The sequence below is a fragment of the Urocampus carinirostris genome, chromosome 6 (assembly GCF_059441175.1).
Source record: "Urocampus carinirostris isolate Australia breed hairy pipefish chromosome 6, RoL_Ucar_1.0, whole genome shotgun sequence".
Classification (NCBI taxonomy): domain Eukaryota; kingdom Metazoa; phylum Chordata; class Actinopteri; order Syngnathiformes; family Syngnathidae; genus Urocampus; species Urocampus carinirostris.
In genome coordinates, this window is record NC_142354.1 from 11,029,907 (window position 1) to 11,051,022 (window position 21,116).

Sequence of the window (21,116 nt, forward strand, 5' to 3'; positions counted from 1 at the left end):
TATTGATTATCAATCCTTAATACTTTGCAACAATGGTTTTTTTCTTGCGATTCGTCGTCTTATTGTGTTTCAAGTTGGGAATAATGGGGCAGGCAACTCTGAAAAGTTGCTAACTTTTTCCCACGAGTTTCAGACACTGGTGTGTATATATATATATATATATATATAAGAAAACAAATGAGGGGGATGGGGGGCAGCTCAGAGTTCGTGATCATCTTTGGCAAACTGCAGAGTTTCTCTGTATGATAGAAAGGGTTGCCAGGTGTCGTGGAAGGCCTGCAAGGAACCTTTAAAAGAGAATCTGATTTCTCAAGCTTCAGGTTTTGCAGTATTTCACTAATTCATTTGTTGTGTGTTAAGAGGCGATGTATTCGTCCGTTTCAGGAGGATGAGTCTCCTCGCAATTGGGGTGGAAAAGGAAATGACTGTCGGTGCTTGTCTGTATTGAAGCATTGGTGATTATGATTATGTTTTAACATTTATATTGCTATTAAGTTTGGATATGAAAAATTATATTAATGTTCTCTTTTCAAGGTTAATTTAAAAAAAACTATTTGGAGTTTACACTTTTCTCTTGTAAAATAAGAAATATACTATACTTGAACGTATTTAGTAAAAAAATAAGAAAATAAATTCACTTATCAGCTTTTTTTTTTTTCTGATTTAAGCTTTTTCCAAATAATATTTTACAAATCATTTAGCCTGTTTTTCATTTTATTTTTAAATTTTTTCTCTTTATAAGAATTTTTGTAATCTCTTACCATAGTTTGCATGTTTTTTCCCAAAAATAAAAATACATTTGAACCTAATTTTCTGATAAAATAAATGAGATTTTTTTAATAAAAATGAGCATAAAAATAAAAATATTTTAAATTAATTTAGAAATTTTAAAGTTGAAAATCAAAAGAAATCTGAGTGAGTTTCCGGTTTAAATGTTATTACAATATATTATTTAAAAACAAATGAATAAACAAAATTCAAAAAGAAATACAAATATCTGAGTGACATTCCAAAATATAAATGATAAATTATAACTTGTTTCCTCCTCAGATATTGTATTACATTTTTAAAGGTGCATCCCTCTTTCAAACCTCAGCCTATTTTCATACCGGACACATTTCATAAAAGAATTCTGTAAATGGTTTTTCACGTGTGCAATAAAAGAAACGAACAATAAAAAAAACTCAGCATGTGGAACTGAGTAAGCATGCGCCCCCCTGACTCCGCCCCCAATTCACCTGAGCAGAGTTCCCTGGAAATGGTCTCGTCACGCGAGCGTCATCTTTAAAAGGCGACTCCTTCCACTCAGTTTCACAGCACTCTGCAGCAGCAAAAGGACGCCGAGTAAGTTCTCAACGCCGTCAATCATCTCGGCCAGGTTCCCAGTAAGAATGTCTTTTACGGAAGATCTGGAGTGCGTGGTTTGTTTGGACAAGTATTCCAAAAAACTGCGTGTCCCTCGCCTCCTGCACTGCCGCCACACTTTCTGCATGCCGTGTTTGGAGAAACTGGCCAAAGTTGACGAGGGAATTTGTCAGATCTGCTGCCCGCTTTGCCGCTGGATCACCTGCACCCGGGCCAGCCTCACCCTGCCCGGTGCATTGTGGGTAGACACCCACATCTGGGACCGCCTGGCGGAGGACGAGAGGAGGAAAGAGGAGGAATTGGACCGGCGCTTTGTGTAAGGGAAAATTTGTACTGTTTTTGAAAGTCTACAAAAAATTCTGTTGTAGGCATAGGACATGTCAAGTCATATTTATTTGTACAGCCCTAAATCACAAGGAGTCTCGAAGGGCTGCACAAACTACAGACTAATAATACACATCCCCCTGTTCTAAAACCGACATGAGGGCATGAAAAAAACTCAAAACCTCATCATGAGAAAATTAAGATACCTTGAAAACGAACCGTGTATAGTAGGACGTTTTTGACTACCTCTAAAGTCTACCTCCTAGCATAAAAGTGATCCCCGGCTATTTGAACTATACATTTTTGAATCGAATCAATTTGTTCTCTTCCTCAATTATGCGCAGAATACCCATGATTAAGGCAAATTAAATGAAAAAGTATTGGTGATAAAGATCATGAGATGTTCTTCTAAACCTCAGAGAGCATTTCAAAAGGATAAGGATATGTAAAGGATTTCACAAATGTTCAATATAATATTAAATGTTAAACTTATTCTTTTATCTGTCTATTTTTCTTTTGTTATCATATCAAAAGAAAGCTTGAAGCCTCTACTTAGAAAGGAAGGTATGTTTCTAGCTTTTACCATAAACGGTTGTATATAGCTAAGTTTCTTAAGGTCAACAAAAACATGGTGCCAGAAAACATCCATAAATTTTTCATTTGGAAAGAGGGAAATTTTTATCTTAAGGGGCTGTAGTAAATTCATAATCCCAAAGGTGAGAACAACCAGGAAAACTATATGTGTGTCTGTGTGTGGAGTCAAACTTTGGAACAATTTACAAAACAAGATCAAACGATGTCCAACTATTCACTTGTTTAAATTCAAATACAAAAAAACATTACTGGCGGAATACAGAGATTAAGAAAATGGGGATATGAGTGATACGGAAGATTGGAAATAACTGCGTTTAAAACTATGGTTAACTTTGTTGTTGTTGTTGCTATTGTTATATCATAACTGTTAATATTCATAGTATTACTATTGTTGTTATTATCATTGGTGTATTTAATAGGTTGGATGAATGGGTAGGAAAAATAAGCATCTGCTTCTTACTACCACTTTTCGAACATGTTATGTAACATTATTTTAATGTTGAGTTGTTGTTTTTGCTCTGTTTTTATTTCAATGTTCAAAATAAAGTTATCATTCATTCATTCAAACTTGAAGCCTCTTCTTAGAAAGGAAGTTATGTTTCTAGCTGGCTAAGTTTCTTTAATACTCTTTTCCGAGAAAAATGCATTTTGTGAAATACCTTTAAAGGAAAACTTCCACTTCAACTTCAGACAATTTTGCTCGTTTTAAAGATGATGAACACAAGTATTATGAATGAATGAAAACCTTATTTCGAACTGAGTTCAAAGAGCGCTTTATTTTCCTTCGTGCCTTTCTGTTTTTATCTTAGTGTATTCCGGCGCGTCTAAGAAATGCCATGTATTACTCCACCGCCACCTCCTGGCTCTAAGTCATAATTGCAGTCTTGGGTTTTCCAATCATACAACCGTTCTAGCAGTTTCAAAACATGAAATTTTAAAAATATACTTTTTTTTTTCACAGCCTTCATTCAAGGCCCGCCATCGTCAAGTCCACGCTGCAAAAAATGTTCAACTGCGTCGGAGGGCACAAGCAACAAGTTCCGGCCAGCTGATATTTAAGTTTTGTACAAACTTGTGTATACTTCCTGTTAAAGAAATGATATATTTGACCTGTAAAGATGACAACAGCGACCAGATGATGAAAGTGCTGTTTCTGAGTCAGATCAGATCAGGAGGCTTCCCTTGCCACTGGAATCTAAGTGAATGTGAAATATGACATGTATATACATATATATTTATATATATTTTTAAAAAAAAGGTGTACAAAGATTTATTACCGTTTGTAAGATTGAAATTTGTCTTCATATTTGAATAAAAACAATTTTCCTGTCAGTTATTGTGCTTGACTATTGAAACTGTGATTTGTATATTTTTTTATGAGGAAATTCAAATTTCCCCTGTAAGAAATTGTAAAACGTGATTGTCGACAGCTGAATTAAGGTTAACAATGTTCTAAAGGAATGAAAAAAAATTAATTGCAGCACTTTAGAGGGTTACTCGCCGTCATAAGCAATAGAGATATCTTGATCAGATGTGTATTGTAATAGCTGCTGAGTTAGTTAATAGTTAACTTCTTGTCTCAAACTCTGAACCCGGAGAACCTAATTTAATTTTGTTCCATACTTAAAGGAGAGCTTCAAACCCGACTGCAAAAACTGAGGCCTAATTTGAAACCTTACCTTGGATCCTGAGTTCTTATGACCCAAAATAAAGACTAAGCTAGTGTTTGAAACATTCATTTGAAACCCCAAGGTAGGTTTCAAACCAAACATTTGAACATCACTGGTAGCCCAAAAGGTATAATGTCTGTATTACATTCACAGGGTTGTGAGTTCGGTTCCCATCCAGGTAGTACACATACTATTTTGGGTGAAGATTGGGTTAGGAGTTTGTGAGTTACAACAAAAAGCCCTATTCTAGAATTTATACTGGCTTAACAGAGATTTGAACTGAAAACCCCATAAATGCAATACAAGCATCTTACCATTTGAGCTACCAGCGATGTTAGGAATCTTTAATATAACCACAAGTCTAACCCTAGCTCCGACTGAAATTTTAACCCTAGTTGCAGCCAAAATCCTTAGTACTTGCAAGTGCAGGCTTAGCCAAAATGCAATGATGCCCGTATTATATTTCTAGTGTTGTGGGTTCAATCCCCTGTCGAGGTGACACAAATTCTGAAGGTAGGCTTTTGGGTGGAGTTTGGGTTAGGGTTTTGGTAGCTCAAACAAAAACCTGAACTCCAGACTCTGTACTACCATGACTGGGGATTGAACCCATAATTATGTGGCTGCTATACCTGCATCCTACCATTTGAGCTACAAATGCTGCTAGAAAGATATTTGGTTTTAGTTTTAACTAGGCCTATAATTTCAGTAGGAGCTGGGTTTTTTAACCAAACTCCAACCAAAACCATAACCCTAGAACCAACAAAATTTGTAGAGACAGGCATCTTACTAGTTGAGGAATCGGTGATGACCCATTTGCTCACAATCCTAACCATAGCTCCCACCAAATCCCTAACCCTGTCTCCCAACACAACTCTTACACTAGCTTCAACCAAATTCCAAACACTACCTCCAACCAATACCCTAAATTCTGCTCAAATCCTAACCCACTAACCACGGCTCCGAAAACTAAGCCCTTAGCCCCAGGGTTTGTATTTGCTTGCCTGGGGATTGAACCAATGGCCCATAGATGGAAACCAGGCATGTTACAGTTGAGCTACTGGGAACATTAAATCCTCCTAATCTTAACCCAAACTCCAATAAAAACCCTCAAACCATGCCCCAACATTAACTCAACAATGGCTCCAAAACGATTCATTGGTAGTCAATAAAGAACAGACTTTTCTCTTTGACAAGGGAAGAGATAATTGCTACTAGATGATGCTTGATCAAATACTTAATTGAAACCTGAAATTCCTTTTTAGAAAGTCAAAAACAAACGATAATATACCTATTCATCAAAGCTCTAATGGCCACTTGACAAGCCTTCTTAATTGGCATAGCAATAAAACACATGGCCTGACAGCCATACATTGACAACATGAATTTTTATAAAATGACAATTAGCGTACATGTAACATCTTGATTCAGAATAATCAAAACAAACTCTAGGAACACTTTAAAATGCTTGTTTGGGTGCCAAACCCTTGTTTGAAACCCTAATGATGCTTAAAAACCATAGCTCTGAGCCCAAACCCTAGACGGGAAACCTTCGAAGTGCTTTAAAATACTAGTTTTGGGCCCAAACCCTAGTTGGAAACCCTAGGAGGACTTTAAAACCCTACTTACGGACTTAAACCCTAGCTGGGAACCCCAAAAATGTTTTAAAAAAATAATTTGAAGCACAAACCATTGCTAAAAAAAACCTTATCCGGAAACACTACAGTAATTGGAAACCTTAGCACGACTCTAAAACCCTTGTTTCAGGCCCAAACCCTAGTTGGAAACCTAGTAGCGCTTTAAAACCCTACATATGGGCTTAAACCCTCGCTGGGAACCCTAAACACCGTAATTTCAAGCCCAAACCATTGTTAAAAAAACCTTAGCCGGAAACTCTAGGAACACTTTAAAATACTCGTTTGGCTGCCTAACGCTTGTATGAAACCCTTATGATGTTTAAAAACCATAGCTTCATGCCCAAACCCTAGACGGGAAACCTTCAAATGCTTTAAACACTAGTTTCGTGCACAAAGCCAAGTTGAAAACCCTAGAAGCACTTTAAAACACTTATATCAGGCCAAAACCTTAGCTGGAAACACAAGTCGGAAACCCTAGAAACACTTAAAAACCATCGTTCCGAGCAGAAAACTCTAGATCTAAACCCTGTAATGGCTTTAAAACCCCAATTCTAGGCCCAAACTTCAATCTGAAATCCTAGAAAGGCTTTAAAACCATAGTTTTAAGGCCAAATCCTAGTTCTCTTTAGTGAGATTTGAACCCATGTCTTCCAAATTTTAGTTTAGCCACAATTCAATTTAGCAAAACAAAAATAACCGGTATATTGCTCCTCATAGAATCTGACCAATCAGAAGCCGAGGTGTGTCCAAACCCGGAAGCTACAGACACATTTATTTTCTTTCCCCTTCACATTTAAAACAAATCTTTCAAAGCATAAGAAGTGTTTTTTAAGATTCATTTTTGTTGTGGGAGACAATAAAAGGCAATATATTTCATATTACAAATAATCCTTAAAAAACGTGTTGAAAAAAATAAAGAGTCCCTTTTGACTTTAAGCTTTTCAGCTGCCCCCCAAAAATATAAACCGAACAAAATAAATGTGGAGGAAACGATTTGGGGTCTTTGCTAATGATAATCTTGATAACGAAAGGAAAGAAACACTAAAAGAGAAATCCGGATTGCTTGTAAGCACACCCAGAATTACTAAAATCAAATAAACGGTGCTACAACATGCCCTAGAATGCGAACAACGGGATTAATCAGAAGCCGCTCATGTAGGTCTTATATAAGGGGATTTTGTCATAATAGTCCAAGGTTTGCAATAATCTGCGGTCTGTGCAGCCCTTTGAGACTCTTTGTGATTAAAAAACAAATAAACATGACTTGACTTAAGGTTTTTCCTTGCCCTCATGTGGGTTTTAGATCAGTGGACGGTGTCATAATAGTCTGTAGTTTGCAATAATCTGTGGTCTGTGAAGCCCTTTTAGACTACTAGTGATTAAGGGTGTCGCATATAAACATGACGAAGTTTTTGAGTTTTTCCTTGCCCTCATGTCGGTTTTAGATCAGGGGATGGTGTCACAATAGTCTGTAGTATGTACAGTCCTTTAAGACTCTTTGTGATTAAGGGCTATACAAGTAATAGGAACATGATTTGATTTAACAATCCATAGAAATCTCGATCGTTTGCCTTTGCAAACAGACTCCATCAAAGCAGAACCAAATCAAAGCGAAAGGTATTTTACTGCAGTGTGCGTGTGAGCGCCTTCCTTGGAAAACCGTGCAAATCAAACCGTGGCGTCATAAACCGCCCAAGTTATGAAGGTTTTTTTTCCCCGCTCACCTTAATGACTTCCTTTTACAACCTCCATTACCCCGGAACCTTGTGCCTCACGTGACATAAACAACCGACGTGTTTATAAAACCGGAGGACCTGCAGACTCGCTGCTGTCTCCTCCAGCCATGTCCCCCCGAGACGACCTGGAATGCATGGTGTGTTTCCACGACTACACGAGAAGTCATCGAATTCCACGCTTGCTGCATTGCAGACACACCTTCTGCGCTCCTTGTCTGCAGAATTTAGTGGTTGAAAACAGCGCCACCGTCAGGATCCGCTGCCCGGTTTGCCGTCGACTCACCGTCTTTCCAGCCCGCCTGGCCTTGCGTGAGGTCTTGTGGGTAAACACTGACATTTGGGATCACATTCCGGAGGGCAAGAAGAAGAAAAGGCCATTGTTGTAAGTAGGGCTGAATTGATAAGCGGACGTTTAGTAGAACTAGTCAACAATGAATTCCGTCATGGGCGCAACAAGCTTGTTTTTGGGGGTGCCCAAGCACCCCCAGAAATTATAGCATTTTAAAAAATATAAACACAGCGACGGAAATAATCAAATGCCTTGAAATGGTTCAGTCCATCTTGTTCCTAGCATCACTCTCGCCCCACAAGTCGGCTAGTGTGACTTGCTGCATAGCGGGGGAGTCTGTATAGGCTCAGGTGCATTACACTGAAAGTTTGTTATACAGTGGTTATGTTACGACCCCAAACCATGACATTGTAGTCAAATGATATTAGTCCTCATTTTAAGTGGATTGGATCTTACGCAACAAGAATCAGCCTAGCTTAACTCCTGAACAGTGTTGAATTATCCGAAATCATTCATCCATTACCTGCACCGCTTATCCTCAGTTGGGTCGCAGGGGTGCTGAAGCCCATCCCAGCTGTCTTCGGGCAGTGGGCAGGGGACACCCTGAACTGGTTTCCAGCCAGTTGTAGGGCAGACAACTCACTTGCTCATTCCCACCTAGGGACAATTTGGACCGCCCAATCCACCTGACACCCACTGGGAGAACATGCAAACTCCACACGGGGAGGCTGTGGTAGCTGGAATTGAACCCTAGACCTCCGCATTGTGGAGCTGTGCCCTAGCCACCCATCCACTGTACCGCCTTATCCTAATTCACAAAGTAAAAAATTATTTTCGTCACAAAATGGACATCACATTTGTTTTATTCGCTGTTCTACCGTGACTAACAAGCCCTTTCTTGATTGAACAGTTCATCTATTTATCTTCTTCCGTCATCAGGTTTGGTCCGAATCATCTCAAGTCCAAGATGCATAAAGTGTTGATGTGCTTTGTGGTGGATGAGGGACATGTTTGGTCTCCCGATGGGTTCCTTACCATCTAAGAACCACGTGGACATGAGAAGAAGCACATCTTATTCTTTGTATCAAAGCTACTCTTTATTTCAATTGCTCAACGGCGCTGTGAACTTGTGAAGGACACTTTCCATGGGTAGATGATTTTGGACCATCGAGTCGAGAATAGATAGGAAAAACAGCTTCTATACAGAATTAATAATCACTCTTGGCGGTCCCAATGAAACTGGTTCCGATGCTTGGAAGGGTATGTGCAATCATGACAAGGGGCGATTCAGTTTTTTATTTATATCCATTTGTTTTCCGTTACTCTTAACTTCTTTTAAACTGTGGAATTTTATCTTGTACATGTTCTGGCACCTACTATATTTTGATGTGCATTTCACATCTTACGATGGAAATAAAATCTATTCTATATTCACTTTGTTCAAATATTTCATTTTTACATATGCCAATTTTACTTTGTAAATATTTGCTTATTTTAGACTGATTCAGGTAACCAATGATATTCTACTGGCAATGAACTTGCGCGCTTCATCACTCTTGCTGCTGCTGGACCTTAGTGCTGCCTTGGTTGGAAATATGGAGTATTGTCTCAGGAACCATCCTCTTATGGTTCAGATCCTACCTCTCAGACAAGACGTACTGTGTTAAATATGGTGAAATGACATCTGAGCCCTTTAGTGTTACCTGTGGTGTTCCCCAGGGTTCAATACTTGGCCCCCCTTCTTTTCAGCATTTACATGCTTCCATTAGGTGATATTATTCGCAAGTATATATCAGTTTTCACTGCTACGCAGATGACACTCAGCTATATCTTGACGGAGGAATCTGCCACACTAAACTGTGGAAATTTGGAGGCCTGCCTCACTGAGATAAAAGAATGGATGTCACTCAACTTATTGTGCCTTACCTCTGAAAAGACCGAAATGTTAGTTATTGGTCCATCTAAATGTCGTGACTTGTTCTCAAAAGTGGCTTTGAACATTGACAAATGTAATATCACCCAGAGTGACTCAGTCAAAAATTTAGGTGTCATATTGGACCACAATCTGTCCTTTCATACACGCGTGAAGAATATTACTCAAACAGCTTTTTTCAATCTTCACAACATTGCTAAAATTCGCCCTATGCTGTCTCAGTCGGATGCAGAGATTATAATTCACGAGTCTGGTACCTCCCATCTCGATGACTGTAATGCACCACTCTCCGGTCTCCCGAAGTCCAAAATCAAGAGCTCTCAGCTGGTACAAAATGCTGCAGCGAGGCTTGATCACATGAGCCCGATTTTAGCCAACCTGCATTGGCTCCCTGTTAGCTTAAGATGTGATTTTAAGGTTCTGTTCGTAATATACAAAATCATGCAAGGACGTGCTCCCTCATATCTTCAGATTTAATTTCCCCCTATGTTCTGTTCCGGAGCCTTCGCTCTGAAAATGCTGGTCTACTAGTTATCCCAAGAGCAAAGAAGAAAATCGCAGGTTCAAGAGCGTTCTCCATTCGGGCCCCAGTCCTGTGGAATGCTCTTCCCCCTGAGATTCAATCTGCAACCTCAGTGGAAATGTTGAAATCTAAGCTTAAAACACACTTCTATTCTTTAGCATATGAATAACCTGTATTTTATATCTGTGTATTATTTGCCCTCATGTAGGTTTTAGATCAAGCGATGGTGTCATAATAGTCTGTCGTTAGCCAATAGTCTGTGCAGCCCTTTGAGACTCCCTGTAATTAAGGGCGTCACAATTAAACATGACTTGACTTTTTCTATTTTAAAAGGGACACTGTGTCATATTTTACCACTAAATGTCACTGTATTATGTAGTGCAGAGGTCTCTACGTGAATTTATAGAGAAATGGTCTGGGTGAGGTGGGACCAAATCCGGTTTTCCACAAGAAAGTTCTGAAAAAACAATTTGTGCTAAACAAGGAAACCATAGTAGTATTGAAACCAGGATGTTGTATTATTGACTATCAGGCCGACAGTTCAGATCCCACAAAGTCCGGATAAACAGAATGGAGGTGGGTAGAGTAGCCAACAATTTTACTCAAGTAAAAAGACTCTTACTTCATAATACGACTCGAGGAGAATAAAAAAAGTAGTCGTCTAAATAATTACTTATGGAAAAAGTAAAAAAGCTCTATAGTACTGAGTCACTGAAGCAACGTTTTGGATTTTTTTTTTCTTAAGACAATCATTCAATCAGATCATCAAAGTCCATCTCATCAACAATACATTCCAAGACTTTAATTGCAAGTTTGTGTACTCAAGTTAGTTTGGGTGAACCCTCTGTAGATTAAAAATACATATATTTAAGGCTGCAGCTATATACACTGCACATGGTACACTAAAAACGTTTCTAACCCTGCCCACAAGTGCCGCCTGGTGGTTGTTTGAGTCACTGGTCAGATATTAAAAAAAAAAAAACCCAACGAGGCCTCTGACAAAATAAATGAGTCTTAGCAGAGACAGACATACTCTAACGTATGTGGAGGGCATTTAAGTAACATGTTCAAGGTAGGCTAATGTTGAGTGATTTAAAAAATAATCTTAGAAGTGCAAAATGTCCCAAAACGTACCCAAGTAACTGTAAAAGAGTATATGTGACACGTTACTACCCACCTCGAGATGGCTTCTTCCCCACAGCGATCAGCTCACTAAGTTACAATTTTGGAACACAGTTTTAAGCCTCGGTTTAAAGTGCAATATCCTGGTTATAACTGCTTTACATTATTTCTATTCTTAATTTTTTTTTCACGGTACTCTTTGCCAACCGTTGTGAGACCCTAACTTAGTTGTAGCAACACAATGATTGTAAAGGCGATCCTGATCCATTATCACTCGTCATATGAGCTTTTTATTTTTTTTTGTTATTGGTAATAAAAAGCCACTACCAAGGAAGTGATAAGAACTGAAAAATAAACTCGATTCCCGTTTCGTATCTCACGTGAGCTGGTATCAGCGAACCAATGAGACGAGAGCCGGTTTTATTTATGGTGAGTTTTTATTGCAAACAGTGAGGGTGGATTATTGAGCAGAAACAGTTCCCTGAATTAGTTCTACGGAGTAGCGTCTTCACCTACTATAAAGAAGGTCAAATTACGGTTAAATACTCGGACGTTTACGACACAAAAACAATGCAAACACAACAGGGAAGGGTCGACTAAAAGAAAGAAAAAAAAAGCTTTTAGAACCCAAAGTCAGCGTGAAACAACTGCGGTCCCCGGAAGAAAAGCATTTCTCCTGGGCAACATTTTGGCTGCATTCTTTTTCCTCATTGGCGCAAAAGCTTCCTACACAATTAAAACCATTATACTGTAATCCCCCTCTTTTTCGGATAATGAAGACCGGAATCCTTTGCGATATGCAAAACTCCACAGAGAAAAGCACAAACACCCCTCCAATTTATATCACTGCTCGCAGCAAGAGTCGACTTAAGATAATGGATCATGGCTACTTGGGTGCTTTCCATTTTCAGCCACACATAACAAATTTGCTGTATTGACCCCATATCTCAAAAATAGTTGACCGGGAATAATGGACCGCTGCCAAAACAGCTCCGTTCATTTGAAGTGGGCCAGAATGGGACGCCTTCCTACAGAAGGACCTTCTGATGGTAAATGTTCGCACCAATATGGGATCAGGGATAGTGGATTGCGGCAGCACATGCGTTTTTCATCAATGCGGCAATAATGGCAAAAAAGAGCCATCACACCTGTGAATTTGCTATACCTGCCTTGATTCTTAGCAATAGACGACTGGGGATAACGAATCAAAGCTAAAAAGGGTGCAGTTCATTTTTTTTTGGGCTAGAACGGCACGCTCCCCAACAAAATTGCCTTTTGGCAGTCCAAGCTCATAGCAATGTCGGATTGGGGATAAAGGATCGGGGCCGTAGTAATGCAGTTCATTTGAGTCGGAAACAGTGGCAAAAAAGGAGACGCCAGTCCCGACAAAAATGCGCTCTGCCAGTTTTTGCTGGCAGTAATATGCGAGATCGGGGAAAATGGACCCTGGACGCACTGATCTATTTTTTTTTTTTTTTTGTAAATGACAAAAAATGTTGCCAGGCCCCTAAAAAATCCGCCTTTCTGGCCCCTTGCTCGCAGTTCAGTTTAGAAGGGCACAACGGCAAATAACAGCTGCCAGGTTCAGCATGCGTGCCCCCCCTCCACTTGCAGCAATCTGCAAATCAGGATAATGGAGCATGGCCGCATGAGTGCAGTTCACATAGGCCCGACAAAATTACGCTTTTGCCGGCCCCGGCTCTCAAAATATGTTATCAGGGATAATGGATAACACATTTTCAACACACTATGCACTGAGGCCACGAAATAGCGAGGGATTACAGTATGCCCATGTCATGGGTGGGGTCGATAACAATAAAGACAATTTTTTTTAACTTTTCGATAAAAACTGGCCTGAATTCAATCCACTACGTGATCCTACATCAACGTGGCTAGCGAACGTCGCCATTATCTTTTGGGGTTGATTTCCTTTGAGAAACAATAAAACGCAACTTTCATAAATACATTCGGTTCAAAAAAAAGCGGGAAAAACAACTATTGCATGTTTGATGTGTCCTATAAACTACAGAAACACGCCATCACTTACACACTTAAATTAAACATCGAGCATCACAGTTGGGCGACCTTCACCGCCGATCTCAATGTCACAGACATAAACTCCATTAAAACATCGCGAGAGACGTGATTAGGGAGGAAACGGACCAGGGTCGAAAATACAGGGCACCCAAACTGCCAAAAATGAAATGTAAACAAGGGAAATACTAATCAACATTAGTTGGTGTGTGTGTGTGTGTATACATGTCGTTTGTTGGTTGGGTCCATTTCCTGTGGTGTGTCTTGGGAAAGTACAGACTGGTGGTGCTATAATCCCTATACTTTTTATTTTGAAGTTTTGCATTTCTTTATACAGTAATTGCTCGTTTTTCACAGGGTTGCGCTCCAAAAAATGTCTCACAATAGTCAAGACCCGTAAAGTAGAAACCTCCGTTATTTATTTACTAAATACAATTTGAAGGCGCACGAATTTGTTTGATAAATAAAAGTACTGTACTTTTCACACCTTTTTCATGAATAACTTCTGTACTGTCAAATTGTAGTTAATAAAAATATCTTTCTTTTATTTTGCTCAACCGTAAAGGTTAAGGACCCAACCCACTTTACAAAAAACTTTTGCCGCCATCACGTGGACAATATGGAAAACTGCAACTACCGATTGTTTCTTTCCTACAGAAACCATGTATTTCTTTCCAACTTTGTTGTCGAAAAAAAGCATATTTCTCTGTTTAGCCAATCAGAATGCAGAAGACAATGCACGATAAAAATCAGCAGAGTAGCAAAACCCCAAAAAGTAAACAGCGATACAGCAAGGGATTACTGTGCATATTTTATGTGTATATAAATATGTGTGTAGGTATTGCCTTTATTACCATTTAATTAAAATTTCCAAGTGATTAAATTAACATCAATTTTTACTCATCTCGATTTTGGCAGTTCCGGTCCTCCGTGTGTACAGTTATTTTTGGGTTAGCTAAAACAACAACGGATTAGTGTCCTCGCAGCTCGTGACAGGAGCTTAAAATCTCTCTTCACACGAAACAAACGAGTATCTAATCACGGCGCCATAAGGGGATAAAAGAAACGGAGAGGAGGACAGGCCTTGTGACGGGAAGCAGCAATCGGTCAAGTGGGCGAACCCTCCGCGGTCCGCCGATCCTTATAGGTAGGGATACTGCGCCAGGCGCCTGGGGCTCAGCTGGTAAGCGCCGTAAGCCTCGGCCCTCGGCGTCACGCTCACGTACGGGGAGGCGGCAGCGAACTGCTGCTGGTAGACGGCCGGCAGGCCGTGCAGCAGGCTGCCGACCGACTCCTTGCGGCCGGTAGAGTCTCTCCTGGAGGAAGATGAAGAAGCGCCGTACGCAGCGTGGTAGGCCGAAGGGGAATGGCCGGAGTGGCCGTGGCCTCTACCCAGCAGCTGCTCCATGACCTGAGAGGCGGACGAGAGGGCGGTAGAGGCCGGGTAGGTGTAGAGGCTCGGCCCGGCGGCCGGCACCGAGGCCAGGGCCGAGACCTCGGGGAAGTTGTAGTGCGGCGCCGAGGCGGCGTGGAAGGGCTGCTGGCGCCGCAAAGACGGGTCGCCGTGGGGAGCCCCGGTTCGCTCCTGAGATGAGGACACCAGGGGCTGGACCTTCGGGGAACACAAACGTGCGCTTAGTAGGGATGCGTAATAACCGTTTGACAGATACCCAGAAAATCCTGCTCCTGGAGACGGATAAAGTACAGAATTTTCACAGCCACATGGCTAACATAAAAGTCTCAGATTTTCTTCAAATTGTGCAGTGTGCCCCGTGTCAGGACACGGTAAATCTGCCGTTAAAACTGCAGAGATAAATGCTCAATTCCGATTTTCAAATTAAATCCCATGTTTTTGTGAGATTGTTTGGATTTCCACCTAAATGTGACTTCTATGAGTCTCCTGTGTGAACGCTACTTGCGCAGAAGAGGGCACATGATGTCACACGCAATGTTTCCATTGTTTGCAGAAGTACTCATGGATGCAAACGCCATAGCGTATCTAGCAGTTTGAAAGTTATTGTGCAACCAGAAGCAGAACAGAGTTGTCCCCCAAAATATGAATTAAATCCAAAACCTCACTTTCCCTCCATTGAATTCTTTCCGTGTCTTCGTCTGCCATGGTGTTGATTTCTATGCTACACGAAAGAACACGGAAACCAAGCCACGAAACAGTTCAAAATTAAGGAATCGGTGGTTCGCAATTCGGGGAAGCTGAAAAAAAACTTTAAAAGGTTTAATCTGTGTGCTTTAATTTGTAATCAATACTTGAAATAAACCACAACCACAGTCAGTTTTGCTCCTGCTGTATTTTTGACATCAGAGGCAGCCTTTCCAGCAGCTCCGTGTTATTTAGCTCTTTTTGTGATTCATTGTTTTGATTGTCTGCTTCTATCTTCAGTGTTTTTCATCCCGTTTGACAACTACACTTACTTTCTATCCCATGGACATGGGTTTTAACGCACAAAAATGCGTTTATTCGAGGAATCACCTCCTTGCACTGAAGAATTCCCGTGCCGGCGTGATGGGGCCCTATCGTGGCTGCAGAGGCGGAGCTAAGGTGAAGGCTAAGCGGCTAGCGGCTTTATAAGCCTTCGGTACCGTCCGTAATCATGGGAAATGTGAACTCTCTACCAAATAAGACCGACGAACTGGCTCTGCTGGTGAAAAACATCAAAGCGTACAGGGAGTGCAGTTTGCTGTCTTTTACGGAAACGTGGCTCAAGTCTAGCATCCCGGACGCTAACGTGGAGCTACCCGGCTTCATCACTGTTAGGGCAGACAAAGACACAAAAGCCTTCGGGAAGCGGAGAGGAGGTGGACTCGCTATCTACGTGAACACGAGGTGGTGTAACCCTGGGCACAAAGATTTCCATCTGCTGCAGGGACGTCAAACTTTTGGCCTAGCGTGTGACGTCATCCACTCCGCTGTTGCTAAACTACCACACAGCACCCCAAGGCCATCCTGTTAATCTGTTGATAAACAACAAAAGGATACTGCTGGAAGTGTGAATTTCCCTATGGGGATGAATAAAGTATCTACCTATCGATCAATCCATCTTTCTTTTTCAATAAGCACAGTTGTATGCTTGCCTGTGTTTTCGTAAGGCGGCCGCAGCAGAGGGCACCCAGAGACTGCGCCTATTAACACGGTGTGCCTTATGGTCGTAAAATTAGTTATCCCTTGTTTGTTGGGGATGTTACGTTCCAAAAAGACTGTACCCATTAATTTATTTTAACTGCATGCTGTATTTTATTTTATCACTGGTTCGTGGATTTTGAATTGAATTGTCTTTTTTGTCATTGATATCAACGTATCACGCATTGTGTTCTGCAGCAGGCAGCACACAGCAAATGCTATCACAGGGAGCTAATTGCCTGGGTGTTTTGAGTGGGCGTGACTGTGAGCACAATGGCGATAGGCTGGTGTATGCTGTCAATCAAAGAGCTGGGGTGGGCGGTCGCGCAAGTCGATGTGTCCACCTAAAACCGCGAAGCTGAAATTTTGACAGCTCATCAATTAAATCAGACTCTCTGGAAAGTCAGACGAGCGCAAAGAAATGAAGATCACCCGCAAGTGCTTCGTGTATTGCCATCAGGTCTGGGAAGAGACTGAGGCAATAGCGTTGCCGCAAGTTCAGCCTACAGCAGCTAGGCTACGTTGCAACTTCCACAGGCCACCCCCCGCGGAGCCTGTATCTCACCAACGCTAGATCCATTACTCATGAAACAGATGACAGGAGCTACAACTCAAGGGAAACTGCTTACATTCATGACTGTTGTATTTGAATCATCACTAACACCTGGCTAAACACAAAGATCACAGATGCTGGCACGCTGCTAGCTGGCCACTCTCTGCATGGCTTCTTGGACCGTCAGGTGAATCCCTCCAATATCATTTTACTATTTTAAAATGACAAATAAGAGCAATACTTGGAGCAATAGTAGAGCAATACTTGAATAACCAAATTCATTTTGAGCATGCTACATTGTTTATGGAAAATAAATAAGTAACAAAAAAACCTAAAGAGCCAATTAGGAGCAGTCTCAATCAACTTTTAAATAGCATGTAATTACTGCAGATGCATTAGTCATTGCTCAACTGTCAACATGGCAATAAACAAAATATTTGTCGGCCCGACATGAAAGCGGCCTCACCTGGCTGAGGTTTAAGGGGCGTGACTGACTGTGCAGGAGCCCATGGCGCTCCAGGCTCTCCCCAGAACTACTCGCTTGCTGATGAGACATTCTCTTGGGTTTCATGTAGTTTACTAGTGTAAAAAAGAAAAAAATCAGTCATAAATCTATTAGCTGCTGTCGATTGAAGCAGTAGTAAATATGTGCCTGTTTTTGCAAACGCCTCTCTGAAAGGAATGTGGACGCATCTCACCTGTTTCAGGGCGGCTGCGTGAAGTCACTCCCCTCTCGGGCGCCTGGATTTTGACAGACGGCGCCACCACGGCCAGAGATTTGGCCTGGCGAGAGGAAACGGCGCCGGCGTTGAGGTTGCGCGGACGTGGTGTTAGCGGGCTAGCGGTGGACGAATCAGAGTCGTGCACAGTCACGCAGCTGATGACGTTTGTGCGTTGACCCATCGGAACACTGCGCACAAAACGCGTTTTAATATAAGTGTGTATTCAGTGTCTGAAACTCATGACAAAAAGGTTACAGGACACCAGGGCGGACAACTCTGAAAAGTTAGCTGCCCTGCCATAAAGTTGCCTGCCGCATTTTTCACAACTTGAAACACAATAACACGACTCATCGCAAAAAAACCCATAGTTGCAAAGTCTTAAAGATTGATAATCACAATATATAACACTTTGAAATTAAGTTCATTATAAATCTACTTATAAAATTAATTGCATGTATATGACATCGCTGTTTTCCATCTGCCATCAGTATGTACCTGTATTTACTCATCCTCATTGATGCAATGTTTGCTACAAGCCACGTGAACTCCTCTTTCCACGATGCTTTTAATGTACGTTTACGTTTGGTAGCGTCATCAATTTTGTTAGCGTCTTTTGAATTTTTCTTCAGGGCTGAGGTTTTGGCTAGATTCATAACCACTATTCATTTTTTCTTGTGGTCTCTGTGCGTCTACTTTGGAGAATGATATGCAAATGCACGACCTTATAACACTCAGGAAAGTCCGGAAGCACGAAGTTACCCGATGCAGGCTTCCGATTGGCTGCAGAGTATGCAAATTGTCAAACGAATCGACATTCCGAAATTTCCAAACCGGACGAAGATTTCTAAATCGGAATAAAGCAAACGTTTGACTTGAAAAAAAAACTTTCATTTTTTCCCCCCCTTGAAAAAAGTTGTCGCCCACCCGGGCGGAGACGTTTTGTAAGTTGTACGCCCGAAGAAAATGCACGCCTCGGGCGTCCGAGCGGACGTTATTTCAGACACTGATGTATTGTTAAAAGGGTTTAACTCCTCTGGTGTTCTTCAAACACTAGACAGGGTAAAAGGGAGGACAATAACCTTCTGTGTTGGTTCACAAACTGTATTTATGTTTAACGTGCTCTTTTTCATTTTTACCTGAAAAAGAACTCAAAGTTTGGGTGAGACTATATTTGAGCAATGACTGATCAGTCAAAAAATATCGCTGAACACAATCGCAATACATTGGATGCAATGGAAATCTAACCTGGGTCGCGGTGGTGAGAGCGCCAAATCCAAACCACTACCCCACCAGTGACATACATGACATATGAAAAAGCATTCAATTTCATATTGTTATTTCATCTTATTATCAGGGTTTTTCTATTCAGGGTACCAGAGACAATTGTAAGCAAATGGAGAAAAATGAAAGTTGTCCTGAACGATATAAACAGCAAAAAGCACGAGAGAAAAAACGTTTTGGGTGTATTTTGAAGGACATTAAATAAAGTCTTAAACTGCGGGATATAGTTTCTTCCCCGAAGCTATAACCACACTAAACCGCAGTCATGAAACAGTTTTAAAGTGCAATATCCCAGTTAAATGCAATATTTTGGTTGTGTTCAGTTTTTATTTTAGATGCTTTTGACATAATTTTAAAACAGTTTTCTTTGCAGACAAAGTATTTTATTGCAGAAGAAGTACACTATATTTTGTACTGTAAAAAGGCTTTTATAATGCACTGTTTACAGTACTTACACGTGACTTCATTTCCACAATTTTGTCAGTTGTCACATTGACCCTTTACGTTGCGTTTTAAGTGCAATATGTCAGTCGTGTAGTTTTAACTGATTATTGTAAAGGTTAAAACTTTACATTTTTCTATTTATTAGTCTTCATATTGTATATTCTTGTTAACTGGAGTGCAAGAGTAATCTTGTAGTAGCAATACAATGAGTATAAAGGTGATTCTAATTCTTATGAACTCCATGTGTTTAATGTACATTTTAGTTTGTTGGACACTGCTTATTTTACTGTAGCATTATGCCAAAGTTGCTTACCTGGCCGGGTGAAACTTGCGCTCGTCCTCGGTATCGGTGTCGCTGTGGATGGTGATGATGCTGACTGCCGGGCTGGGCGTGTCAGAGATGACGATAGGCTGGGACAAAGTGGCCATGAGGCTGGAGGAGGTCACGCTGTTGCTGCCGAAGAGTGAGGAAGTGGCCGTTCCCCTGAAAATCACCGCAGCCAAATAAACCCCCATCAAGCTAAAAGCTAGCAGGCGACACATTTCCTCTAAACACAAACATTTTTCTTTGGTTTAACAAATATCTTGCTCTTCATGCAAAATCCAAGTTACGAGGTTTTTGAGCAGTATACCACTAAAGACCGATTTGCAAGCTTTCTAGCCTATGCTAGCCAAGTAATGCTAGCTGGGTACTTCCGCTTTTTAACAAACCAGACTTACTCAATCTTTGCCTTTTTTTCTCAGCATGATAGTTCACTCATGCTAGTTTGGTAATACGAGTTCAGTACTTCTTGTGTTGTTCAAATGCTTTTTGACACACTGATCTTACTCAGAACTGAAACTTTCACTTTAGCGGCGAGCAAAAAAAAATCTAACAATAGATTTCCTAAGCAAAGCAGTGTCAGTCAAGCGTCAGGACACAGAATCATAAAAATCAAAGTTTGCTAGCATGACCATCTGTGGGAGGCGAATGACACCGGAGGATGAAGCAGGAAAAGCTAATGAAAACAAAAGTGACCATTGTCTGCAGCCAAGTGGCTAACATGTCTGGCCTGAGAAGGAAAGCGTGAGAAAAAAAGTGCAAGGTGCATGGTACTCGGCTACCGTCACATGCAATGCTCAGGTGTGTGTGCTAGGCTGTTAAGTGCTAAAAATACCACTAACCTGTTTCTGTTCTCTCCACGTCTTGCTTTAACCTTCTTCCTCTCCTGCTGGGTTTTGGTTTGTGCTGTGCTCCTGTGAAGGTTAAAAAAAACAAAACAGGTTGTGATGAAAATTCCGTCTTACAATACAGAAAAATGATCAAATTGTGGCTTTCAACTGAAAAGGAATGTTTGTCCAACAGACACCCGTCACTGTGAGCAGGCCATTTGGGGCCTTGCCCCCCACACTAAGGGTTTGTGTGCTTCCCTACTGGAAGCCTGATCTGCTTTTTTTCTGGGTAATAACTATTGTGCCCCCCATAAATTGGATATGCCCCCCTTGAGACTGAAGTTAGGTGATGGGTCTGCTCCAAGAGGACTCGATTTACTTTGCAAACATTCTATAAAGTAAAAAAAGGAAAAAAATAAATGACCTGCTTCTAACTTTTGTGATTTTGGTGATTGCATTATATTCTTTTTCAATTGTATTAAACCTAGCCCCCTAAACTCATAGACCTTTTTCATGGCCACATTTAAGCACTTTCAAGGCCAAATTTTCCATTTTTCCAGTACAATCAAGGGATGAAATCTATTGGCCGAACAAAGGAAAGTTG

At 40.9% G+C, this 21,116-nt stretch overlaps 2 protein-coding genes across 5 annotated transcripts in view; one reads left to right on the forward strand and one right to left on the reverse strand.

Moving 5' to 3' along the window:
* The first annotated feature begins 1,233 nt into the window (after positions 1-1,233).
* LOC148363804 (E3 ubiquitin-protein ligase RNF186-like) lies at positions 1,234-3,615 on the forward strand. Its single transcript, XM_088337100.1, has 2 exons — positions 1,234-1,681; positions 3,245-3,615. The coding sequence occupies exons 1-2, from the start codon at positions 1,392-1,394 to the stop codon at positions 3,333-3,335; spliced, it is 381 nt and encodes a 126-aa protein (XP_088193226.1). The 5' UTR covers positions 1,234-1,391; the 3' UTR covers positions 3,336-3,615.
* A 7,993-nt stretch (positions 3,616-11,608) lies between these two features.
* Positions 11,609-21,116, reverse strand: part of LOC148363805 (homeodomain-interacting protein kinase 1-like) — a 28,035-nt gene continuing 18,527 nt past the window's right edge. For all 4 annotated transcript variants that reach the window (XM_088337858.1, XM_088337857.1, XM_088337856.1 and 1 more), the window contains 5 exons: positions 20,525-20,596; positions 19,674-19,844; positions 17,612-17,823; positions 17,380-17,492; positions 11,609-14,836 (listed from right to left, as the gene is read on the reverse strand). In XM_088337858.1, coding sequence (XP_088193984.1) covers positions 14,366-14,836; positions 17,380-17,492; positions 17,612-17,823; positions 19,674-19,844; positions 20,525-20,596 — 1,039 coding nt within the window. In that variant the 3' untranslated portion in view covers positions 11,609-14,365. The remainder of the gene's footprint in view (positions 14,837-17,379; positions 17,493-17,611; positions 17,824-19,673; positions 19,845-20,524; positions 20,597-21,116) is intronic.